Source organism: Tiliqua scincoides, chromosome 9, assembly GCF_035046505.1.
Source record: "Tiliqua scincoides isolate rTilSci1 chromosome 9, rTilSci1.hap2, whole genome shotgun sequence".
Lineage (NCBI taxonomy): Eukaryota > Metazoa > Chordata > Lepidosauria > Squamata > Scincidae > Tiliqua > Tiliqua scincoides.
In genome coordinates this window covers 29,864,584-29,876,717 of record NC_089829.1, presented here as the reverse complement: position 1 = coordinate 29,876,717, position 12,134 = coordinate 29,864,584, and the positions used below count along the sequence as shown (strand labels likewise).

The 12,134-nt window shown below is 38.4% G+C and overlaps 1 protein-coding gene across 7 annotated transcripts in view; it reads left to right on the top strand.

Moving 5' to 3' along the window:
- Positions 1–12,134, top strand: part of CHD9 (chromodomain helicase DNA binding protein 9) — an 88,555-nt gene that overhangs the window by 34,469 nt on the left and 41,952 nt on the right. For all 7 annotated transcript variants that reach the window (XM_066637634.1, XM_066637632.1, XM_066637635.1 and 4 more), the window contains 6 exons: positions 745–1,082; positions 6,544–6,655; positions 6,786–6,932; positions 10,875–10,943; positions 11,035–11,090; positions 11,573–11,690. In XM_066637634.1, coding sequence (XP_066493731.1) covers positions 745–1,082; positions 6,544–6,655; positions 6,786–6,932; positions 10,875–10,943; positions 11,035–11,090; positions 11,573–11,690 — 840 coding nt within the window. The remainder of the gene's footprint in view (positions 1–744; positions 1,083–6,543; positions 6,656–6,785; positions 6,933–10,874; positions 10,944–11,034; positions 11,091–11,572; positions 11,691–12,134) is intronic.

Genomic DNA, 12,134 nt, shown 5'->3' with positions numbered 1-12,134 from the left:
GAACTCACGTTCATGTCTGAAGACTGAAACTCAGGAGCTTTCCCAGATGTATCCGCAATAATCTCAAGGGCCTTGTATATGAATCCCTCTGTTATAAGGCTATAATGCAGGAACATCTAGAAGTAAAAGATTTCCAAACTCTTACTGTTTACAGTACACTTAGAAATCTAACTTTGACTTACTCTTTTTCTCAGCAAAAATGTATAATATTTTTGGCTTTTAGCATATTCATTTTCCCTTTCCCCCCTCAAGTAAATAACTCTGGCTTACAATATAATATTACCATAAATGAAGGCTACAGTGTATACCTAGACATGTTTGAAAGCATTGTTATTTATTTTACTTGGAAATAAGCCCATTATCTTCAGTAAGACTTCGGCTGTAATTCTGTCTTACTAACAGGAAATGAACACCTCTATGTATACGCTATATTTTATTCTAGATACTAGTTGTCATGATGAATGCAGTGAAAAGACTGGTTTATTCCTCAATAAGAATAGACCTTTAAAAATAGCTAGTGTATTTATACTGGCTAGTATGAATTCATAGTAGTGTACAAAACTATATTTGTATCTAACTACATGACCATTTCTGGAATTCTAATGGATGTTTACCTGGGAGTAAGCCTGATTGAACACGCTGGAACTTACTCCCACATAAACATGTATAAGGATTGTACTTCAGCTCTTGTGCATAAGACAATATTCGTCGTAGAGGAATAACCTATTTTTTTCTTTCTTGCAGCCTCCTTCCACCAAGAAAACAGATGGTTCTGGGACATATACTAAGTTGCAGAATACCCAGGTGAAGGCAATGTCTGAGAAGAAACAGAAAAAAAAAGTGGAATCTGAAAGCAAGCAGGAAAAAGCTAATCGCATAATATCAGAGGCAATAGCAAAAGCAAAAGAGAGAGGGGAGAGGAACATTCCACGAGTAATGAGTCCAGAAAATTTCCCAAGTATTTCAGCAGAAGGAAGAGAGGAAAAGAAGGGCAGAAAAGTTAAATCTAAACCGAAAGACAAAGAAAGCAAAAAACCCAAAACCGGCTCTTCATCCAGAACTAAAGATAGAACAAAAATTGGGTAAGTTTGCTAACATTTTCTTCTCTGAAAGCCTAAGACCCTCTTCACAGCCATGTTTAGGTGGCAGCAACTCCCATAGATTTCATTTGGACTTACCTCTAGTTAACTGTATAAGATTGTAGCCCCAAGAGTATTCATAAGATTTGCAATTATACCAGAATGAGAAATTGTTTACAATGGTTCAGGATGTAATTATATTCTGAAAATAATGTATTGGCCTGTATCGATAGCCCATTTCTGCTGGATCATTGTAGATCAGTGCATGGATGCAGTCCCAGGGACACTAAAGTTGCTCTTGCCTCTAATTTTCATTGCTGATTTAGGCCCCAGTATTGTAAGGACAGATGTACAACATTTCATATTCTTATATAAATCAAAGCAGAATCTGTGGCTTTGGGAGTTATTCAGTCTGTACAACTGGAGTTGGGGCTTGCTTTTGTTGTTGTAGGAGTATTTTGATGTATCAGAGGTGGTACTTACTGCTTTTCTAAAGTGTGACTGCAGTTGAACCAATTCATTGGGAAATAAGGTGCCTGTATTAGTATGCAATAGTCCAACTATCGTTTACCAAAAGTGGTTCTTTGTATGTAGGAATATGTAGGACATCTGTAACATGGCAGCCATCTCTGAAAGCATGCCATATTGCCATAACGTATTCTTACCCTTTTGAATATTAGCCAGCATTTGTCTTTGCTATATTGGCTTAGACTTTTTCTGTTTTTCTGCATAATTTTTGTATTTCTGCGCTGTATATTTCTATACTGCATAATTTTGCAAGCATTTTTTTTCATTTTATACCTCTGCTTATGATTTGATCAATTTCCTGTAGTTTTTTATTAGTTGTGTTGCCCATTAGTATAACATTTTGCTTTTGCACGCCAAATAATGCATCTGCTGTCCCTGGAAGATTATAATGAGCGAAGTAGCTGTGACCTTCTGTAACTCAGTCATTCACAAGATTCAGTGTCCCTTGTGCTTCCTTCTCCTGCCAGGCTTCAGTTTCTACTGTTGTTCGCAATCATTCCCCTGACTCATTTGGGGGCCCCTCTATTATAATCATGTGGACTGGCAGTGAGGAGGAAGGCGAGGCTTACATCTGTCTGATGGATAGCAGTTGCGTCATTAGTCTCCAGCAGTTTGGCAAGGGCAAAGGTCTGTGGTGAGGACCTGAAAAGAGACCTCTCTGGTCCACATCTAGATTATAATAGGTCTCTAGACTATAGATGCCTATAGATGCCTTTCCACTTTCCATCCTTTTACAAGCTTAGGTTCAGTGAGTGTTCTAAATTTTTGCTGTGGACAAACTCAGTTGCTTGTTAATGAGATTGAGAAGGAATTTTACCCAGACTATACTCCAGTTAGCCTATGGTAACAGGGCTTTTGCTTTCCAAGTCACTGCTGTATATACATGGTGTTATTGTGATCTTTGTGCTTTCACTTTGCATTGTATACTATATGTTAGGTACTCTTCTATAAACCCATTACGGTTTGCTGTGGGGCATCAGGCATGCATCAGAGATATGGGCAACAGGGGCATCTTTCCCTCTCCTGTCTGTGGAGATCTTTCATTACCCAAGATACAGAATCGCACACAGAAAAATTCATGTGCAGTTGAGACAGATTTATTTATTATTACATTTTTATACCGCCCTTCCTCCAAAGAGCTCAGGGCGGTGTACACGACTGCTCCCCTCCTTTTGTCCTCACAACAACCCTGTGAGGTAGGTGAGGCTGAGAGAAAGTGACTGGCCCAAGGTCACCCAGGAAGCTTTGTGGCTGAGGGGGGATTTGAACCTGGATCTTCCAGGCCTGAGTCCACCTCCCAAACCACTACACCACCCTGGCTCCCCATCAGTGTCTATGCATGTATTTACAGGAGGATGTAAATTATGGGACATGGCTAAGATCAGGACCTCCAAAAAGCCACGAAATCATTCTAGAATGACAGACCATGCAAATTCACAGTCTTGTCCAAGAACCATTTAGAGGGTCACTTCAAGCAAAATTAGCCCAAATGAGCAATTCTGGGGTAGGCACAGATATTACATGGATAAAGAAGGCAAGAGGAACCCAGGCTCCAGCTCAAGGCAAGATAGGACACAGAGGCAGATGTGAGAAAGGAAAGAGTATGGGAAGCAACATCCAGACATTGTTGTACAAATGCAAACTTTCAAAGACAGTTTATGTACAGACAAGGGCCAACCTGTGATATGAAGGTGAAGTAAGTTGGGGACTGTGAGCAAAGGCTACTTAGGGCTGATGTTGGTTTTCAAGGCAATAGCAACTATGCAGGCAAATCTCCTCCCTGGAAAAATTCAGGTTAAAGCCTTTATTATCAGAAGCCTATCAGAAAGTAAAACTGACCTAACAAGTCTCCCAGACAAAAATTGATTGTATGCAGATCCCCATCCCCCCACCATAATATGCTATTTGTAGTTAAAATAATACTTGCTGTTCCAAAGAAAAGGGTGTACCACAAACTGGGACTCTGAATGAAATAAATGGAATGAAAATATCCAAATATCTTTTGAACCAATATCAGCCGTAGAGCTACATAAACCTTTTGAAATGGGTGGGCTTTAGCATGCTGAACTGTGTATAAGATTAGATTAGAGGTGGGCAAACTTTCAACTTGTCTCAAATGATAAGAATTTATCCTGGTGTGAACTTTTATTTATGATTTTTACAGTTGAATTTTTATAATACGTATTTTGATGTATACTTTGTGTAAAGATATGTTTGGTTTCATTAGGTTTTGTTTTAAAATGTTTGGAAAGCAATATTTGTTTGAAGCACATAGGATACAGCCTTATCCAAAGTGAGACCATTGATCCATCTGGCTCAGTATTGCCAAAACTAACATTTTTTTTTTAAAGTACTACCCAACTTTTTTTCTCTTTGGAAAGTCTCTAGTTCATGAGACTGTATGATAGTTTAATTTGTTCAGCATTGAGGGCCTCAATGTTAAAGCATTGTGAACCAGAAGGACTACAGCTACTTTGTTGTTACTCAGAATTTAAAAAAAATCTTCTTTTTGGCAATTGCAATAGTTTCACTGAATGTATAGGGCAGTTTTGGGAGGGGCGAAGGCAGCACAAAAAGTAGGGAGGAGCATGTTAATGGAGACTTGCCTCATGGGTGTAGGATGCAATGGTGTTCTTCAATGAGTGCTGCTGATAACATAAATATGTGTTAGGCAATACAGCTGCGATACATGGACATCTGCAAGAGGGATCTGAAGGCCTTAGGAGTGGACCTCAACAGGTGGGAAACCCTGGCCTCTGAGCGGCCCGCTTGGAGGCAGGCTGTGCAGCATGGCCTTTCCCAGTTTGAAGAGACACTTTGCCAACAGTCTGAGGCAAAGAGGCAAAGAAGGAAGGCCCATAGCCAGGGAGACAGACCAGGGACAGACTGCACTTGCTCCCAGTGTGGAAGGGATTGTCACTCCGGAATTGGCCTTTTCAGCCACACTAGATGCTGTTCCAGAACCACCATTCAGAGCGCAATACCATAGTCTTTCGGGACTGAAGGTTGCCAATGGTCACAGTGTTAGGCGGGAACCTTTTTGAAAGAAGGTTGTGTAATTGCATCATATGCTAGCAAGGGCTCAAAGCTTGCCACAAAAAGGCTTTTGAATTTGCTGCCAATCTTAAATTGTCCGCATTTGTGAGGTTTCTAAACCCTACCTACATAACAAAATACAGTGGGGGCATTAAATTGCCACTCTTGGGACAACACCATTGGCAATGGTTTTGACCCTCTCCTTTTGAGAATGAGACCAGACCAATGTGTACCATTACAGACCAATGTGGAGACCATAAAATAGTTTATTTTTGGCAGCTTTTCAGCACAGTAGTGCTCGTTACAGGAAATATAAAATTTATATGTTGGAGTATAGCCCAGTGTCTCTCAACCAGTGGTACAGGTACCATCAATAGTACTTGAAGTGGTGTCTGTGGTACTCGTGGGGCCCCTTGACTCCTGCCACTTGGCAGTGAGACCAGGAACATGACACAGCAATAAGAGGTTCCAAAGCAAGCTTTCCACTATTGAAAAAGCCCCTTCCGTTCACCCTGAGCCTCTTAGTGGTGTTTATTGTGTTGTATCTGGCCTCCCAACCCAAATGTAACTGGCAATGATGTCATCTCCAGTTACTTCTGATGGTACTTTGAGTAGGCGGACCATGCAAAGTGTAGAGTGGAGGACACACATTGAGAAACACTGTGCTAGCCTAGTTTTGTGTAGAATTTGCATGTCATTGCTGCATGTTCCTCACAGTATCTGCTGCAAAAATGGTCCTATTCCAGGCAGGTACAGTTTTTGATGGTCTCTAAAGAGCTGTAATGTGCAGTTTAACCTAAAACAACTAGGTTGAGCATCTCTCACTAAATCTTCCATGTTTACAATCTGTAAAACACTGCAACAATATCTTCCACATTTCGTCTTCAAATAAAAAATGATCTTAATTGATAAAAGCTCAGAAATGAATTTTTGATTTCAACATTACTCAGTGATTATATATACATGAATGACTGTCATTTCGACCAGTTTTATCTAGTTCTTTAAGTATGGAAAGACTGAAATTGGCTTCATTAACCTTGTGTCACTACTTTTAATTATCTCAGTGGCCAGTCATGTTTACAGTTTTTGATGTGTACTAATTGCAGCAAAAGGATAAAGGCCAAAACTTTTTCGGGGGGGTCTGAAGCAGTAGAAATTTCTATTCTAAAGCAATTCTCTCACTGCTACACAGTATGTAATTATCAAATCTACATTATGTAAAGTATGCATCTAAGGACATCTCTTTATCTGAATTTGGGTCTAATTATAATCACATTGTGATTATTCTGAGAAGGCATTTGAAAAGCAGCACTTGTCAGATTTTAAATATGGAAAATTATATGTATTTGCAGTCCTCTGATTAAAACCAGATGGAATGATATTAATATTGCCCCTTATTCTGTAACCCTTTGAATATAAACTCAGAAATAATTAGCACTCTTGCATTAGGAATATAATTTTCCCTATAATTCTGTAGTCATTATCAGTTGTTACTGATGAAATAGCTTCTGTAAATCTTGATGTTTTTAAAGTCCAAGCTGTCAACTTGAAAATGTTATGGGTCTGTTTACTCTTTTGGATCATATTTAAAAATACTATAGAATTATGCAACATGTAGATGTTAAATTGTTATATCAACAGTGTGTGTTTGGTTTCTTGTGTCCCATAATTGGCAACACTGGGCATATGTGAAGTGTCCCTACACTTGCCTATATTTTTGATTAAAATAAACCACATTTCTGAGTAGAAAAACTGAAATCTTTCCTTTTGGTCAGCCAAGATAAGGGGGAAATATATAAACAGTTCAGTCTTGATGGTGCATCTTGAATGTTTTAGTGGAAAAAACTAGATGACTATATCTTTATGCGCTTCTTTAACTATGTCTTTTGTTTCAAAACAGCAAGCTTATTATTACGCTGGGTAAAAAGCAGAAAAGAAAAAATGAGTCTTCAGATGAAATGTCTGATGCTAAGCAGACTCCTCAGCAGCCATTCAAAGATGAGGTGTCTCAGGTATTTAAAATCGCCACTTGCCTTTACAACTTTTGCTAGAAGCATTAACTCAGCCCCATCACCCACCCACCTCAACATTTTTTCTAATGCTGGTTAGATTTTTATCTTAGTTTTATGCCATTCATTGTAGAAGAGAAGATCAAATCGGCAAATTAAAAGAAAGAAATATGCAGAAGAAGGTGAAGGAAAACAATCTGAGGAAGAAGCAAAGGTTTCTGTGAAAATAAAAAAGACTTCTGCCTCCTTACCTGCTGAGCAGCCCTTACAGTTATTCGTTGTAAGTGAAACTCTTTTATTTGTGGAGTGTCGCAGCTTTCTCTGTATTTAGTTTCAGAGTTTTTGCTTGCATGGTTGGCCTTGTCTAGGTAGCATAAACATACAATTACAGGTCAGTTTTTCATTAAATTCCATGCATGGTGTTATGATTTTGTCTGAGGCAATACCATCTTCCATGCTGTTCCACAACAAACCCAGTCTGTGACTTTGGGGATCCAGGCTACTCAAGCCTCCTCATTTTATGAATAAGATAGTGCCTTAGAAATGTAGTGTTATTAAAAACTACAGTTCTTCAAGTTGCATTATTTGATAATTCTTACTGAAACAAGTGGTAGCTGCCTGGGAATAGTACATGATGCATTGAGTCTTGAACTCTCTGTAGCAGCTGTTCCCAAAGTCACCTGGATCCACAGGTAAGTGTTTGCGGGGGGGGGGTGTCCTGACTGTAGTAGTTGTGGTGCCACAGGACTCTAGGGACTTTCCCCCTTACCTGGAGGGTCCTGCTGACCTTGCAGAGGGTCTGGGTGGCCTGTGGCCCCCTCTGCAGGCCTCCCCAATGCTGAAAATCACTCGGTTTAGAAATCTGAGCACACTTCCAGTTTTGGTGTGAAATCACTTAAGGGGGAATGGCCCGGTTTTAGTTCTCAGTGATGGGTTGTGACCCTCCTTTTGGGAACCACTGCTCTGTAGCATACCTTTGCTTCAGTATGGTGATTCCTGTTCAGTAGGAGCTTTGATGCATGTGTGTAGGACCACCCACCCTTTAAGGGAATTCAATGGAGTGGATCATTTTGTGTACCCAGAACAGGGGTGTCCAAAGTTTTTGGCAGGAGGGCCACATCGTCTCTGACACTGTGTCGGGGGCCAGGGGGAAAAAAAGAATTAATTTACATTTAAAATTTGAATAAATTTACATAAGTTTACATAAATAAATATATTAAAGATGAACTTTGATGAATGAATGAGGGTCTTGCAATAGCTCAAGGCCTGTAAAATGCCTTGCACAAAGCAAGGCTGGTATTTCCTTTGCTGCCACTACTGCATCACAGACATGAAACAGCAAGCAGTGGAGGGAGCCCTCATCCCACAGCTCACGCGAGAGGTCAAACAGTCGCCCGCACGCGGAGAGCAGTTGCGTCGGGCCAGTGTGGGCTCCAACAAATCTCCAGAGGGCCAGAGGCTCATTGGAGACTGGGGGCTCCCTGAAGGCTGCATTGGGAGTCCTCAAGGGCTGCAAGTGGCCCCAGGGCCGGGGTTTGGGCACCCCTGACCCAGAACAATGCATGGACAGAACTGCTGACTTCAGTGAAATCATCAAGAGAGATGGCTTGCACTGTTCTACTTGTATGGCTCTGTTTCAAATTAGTTACCACATGTACACATGCAAGCAATTAATGTATTTAATCATATTTCATTGGCATGTGCAATATTATCAATTGAATTAATGCTGATCAGTCTAACAGGATAAAAGTTTTAAACGCATATTTCTGTGAAACTAGAAGCATATTAGTCAAGAGATACTATGTTGAAAAGTTCTTTTTTTTTAACAGAGTTTATTTATTACAGATACAGGTAAGGAAAATTGGTTAGACTTAGGGCAGGGACTACACAGGTTACACATGAGGGTATTGGCCATCGAGTACAACATACATTAGTCCAAAAAAAAAAAATTGATAATGTCTAAAAACAAAATTATTCATCAATACAAAAATTATCATATTTGTTAATCTACAGATTAATAATTTAACTAAACAGTCAATATTTTTATCTAAAATTATCTATCCAATCATAAAAAGGCTTCAAATTTTTACTTATACCACTCTTGCCACTAAACTAATATTTAGAATAAAATAATTTTTATCTGATTCTTAATTTCTGATGTCGCATTTAAGAGGAATGTTTCCAGTTTAAATGGTAATACACACTTCAGTATCTCTTATAACAGTTTATATATCATTTTCCAATATTTCTTTGCTTTTTTGCATATCCACCACATATAATAAAAAATTCCCTCAATTCTTTACTTATCCAACATTTGTTTGATGACCCAGGCTACATTTTTACTATTTTCTCCAGAATTAAATACCATCTATAAAATATTTTATATAATTTCTTTTTTAAAGAATAACCCTTTTAGTTATCTTAATACCACTTAAATTTTCGCAAAATTTGTGTTCCAAGTTTTCATTTACATCTACTTTGATTTAATTAATGGAATACTCTTCATTTCTAAAAAGAATTCGGTCCATTGATATCTACAAAAGGAAAAAAAATTCTACTTGTTGTTCAGCCATTTTCACTTTCTTAGTACTTACTTTGTTCTCTGTCTTATTGGTGTTTTCCTTCTAGCTCCTCCCACTGCTCCTTCCACTTCTTCTTTTTCTTCTTAACTCTTTTCAATTTCTTAATCCCTCTCCTTTCTTCTTTCTTTTTCTTCCTTCTGTCTTTTTGAATTTATTCCCAAAATTCTTCCTCATCTTGAAACAACGTGCTCTCTGAAAGTTCCCTCTTTTTTCTTCCTTAAAATTCTTAATTCTGATAACGGTTGCTTTTTCCATCTCCTGTCTAACTTCAAAAATCTTTAGTTTCATCCGGCATTTGATCCATTCTTTTTTCTTGTCTGTTATTTGTAATCTGTTCCTGCATGCTGGTCAGGGAGGAGTTTATTTGCTTCATTTGTTCAGATAATTTTCTGACCTGTTGCTTCATTTCGCTTCTGAAATTCCACAACAAATCCATTAAGGACTGGCTTTTACTAACATCCTTTAAATTTTTGATTGCCATTCTTATCAATATCAAATCAAGCCAAAATACCTCTGGCTGTAAAAAACAGATAAAATGGTCCAACAATTAAAAAAATCAACCAACTCTCATTATCTTGTTTCACCTTCTTGTAGGGCTAATTTCCAATTTTTATATCCAAAAAGGGTAAGTCAGTATTCCACTTCCAGTCAATAACAATGTCACATCAGTCAAACAATTACAGAGTCATCCAAGTCTTATTATCTTGACTCCCTTCTTCCAAAAGGGGTGGATCAGTAATCCAGGTCAATAACACTGTCAAGTTAAGTTAGTATGCCTTTAAATGACCAGGCGTGAATCGAGCCTTCTTGCTAGGAAAGCAAAAGTAAAAGTTATTTCAGCCGTTGAAGATTAGTTATTTCTTTTCCATGCTTGCCATTTCAGCAGGGTGATCTTTATCTTCTTATCTCTGTCCTTTTCTTGCAGTCACCCTTATTACGAAACAGAGAAAAATACTCCAGCAAGGGTTTCTTTAAATCCAGATTCGCTCATTTCCCCTCTGGGTGGCTACCAGCCAACGTAAATAATCTTAAAGTTATCTTTTCCTCATTTCAACCTCTTGATTGAAGTTCTTTTTATAGCCTTTTAATGAGCTGGTTACTCACAATTCAAAGCTTTTTTTTGCTGTCATGTTGTTGTATCTAGGCCGTGGGGGGGGGGAGCCCTCAGCTGTCCAAATTGTCTCTGAAGATGGCATCCGGGATATGATGTGATTCAGCACAGAGCAAATGGGGAAAAAATCTCTGAAACTGCCATTTCAAGAGACTCCCCCGTTCAGGCTCTCAGCCTTCATTCCTTCTTCTTGGCAACGAAGAGTACCTCATTGTTGAGGCACTTGAAAACACATCTATTTAGCAGTTCCCCCCGGGAGCCGTCCAAGGTTCCCTGCTACTTCACTGAGTGTTAACTCCGCCCCCCTATGTTGAAAAGTTCTGACAAGAGACTTTTTGTTCCTAGGTGATAAGAATGAATGCACCTGTGCCAATAAAGTTGTGGGAAGGGATGGAAGGAGAGATTGGTTTCGTAAACTATATATTTGCTGCTTATTCATTTACAAGTAGCTCATTTGTCTATCAGCATCTGAAATCACAAGTGCTTTTATGAAAATTCAACATTTTCCTTTTTTTTTACACCTGCATAGGAGAATCCAAGTGAAGAAGATGCAGCAATTGTAGATAAAATTTTATCCTCTAGAATTGTAAAGAAAGAAGTGAGTATATATGGGGATGTGGATTTTTGGTGCACAACTATATTCAAAATATAAATGAATCTTAAAAACAGCGTGCTGTGTATTTTTTCAGATACCTGGGGGACTGACAGTGGAAACAGAGGAATTTTTTGTTAAATACAAAAACTAGTAAGTATTGCAGCTAAATGGCAATTTGTCTGAGCTAAATTGCAAAAGGTTGCTTGTGTAATACTTTATCAACCTTGATCTGAGAGATTTGTGCATATACTTTGGATATTCTCTGGTCTCCATACTAGTAAATTTCATTGTCTTCAGCATGGCTCCCTTGTTCAAACAGACAGGTTGCTTTTTATACTCCGTAATTCTGGTCTTAGAGCTGTTTTGTACATGTAGGGATGGCTCAATTCAGCAAGAGTGATTAGCAAATGGAAATGGGTAGTTGTACTCCTGATTCTGAATCTGGGCCACAGTCTGTTGTGCATGTATGCAGGGTAATAAACACACTAAACCACTGGAACATATTGTGTCAGAAACTGACCCATGCTTCTCTTTGAGTGAAGAATTTATCTAATATTGCCAAGACCATCTGATTAAAAGAAATACAACCAACTTTTGCAATAGTGTGCTGACATAATCTTTTGTGATATCAGCTCCTACCTCCATTGTGAATGGGCCACAGAACAACAGCTTTTAAAGGATAAAAGAATCCAGCAGAAAATCAAACGTTTCAAACTGAGGCAAGCACAGAGAGCCCATTTTTTTGCAGATGTGAGTATATTAAAAAAAAGATGGAAACCCCTGCAGAGTTAATTAAAATATTGATTACTAAAAACCTAATTGTGTTTTATTGTTTAGGAATTTGTTATATTTTCTGTGTACAGTGTTTCTTTCTTTGATTTTTAGCAGTTGGGTAGTGTAATAATAGCAGTAGATTTTAAAATAGTAATGTTCTTGGGTAATTTTATTCACAATGCTGATGTGATTGGTTTTTTGTTTTTTTTACAGTTTGATATTAATAAACTATACACAGCTGCTTATATATAAATTTTAGAACAGTGTTAATTTGTAGAATCCTAGAATCTAGTCTTAGTGTGAACTGTATCAGTTTAAGTAATTACAGAGTATATGTTGGAGATGCTCTAAGAGGATTTCCTGTCTAAGGCAGGGGGTTGGACTAGGTGACCTATTAGGTCCCTTCCAACTCTGATTCTA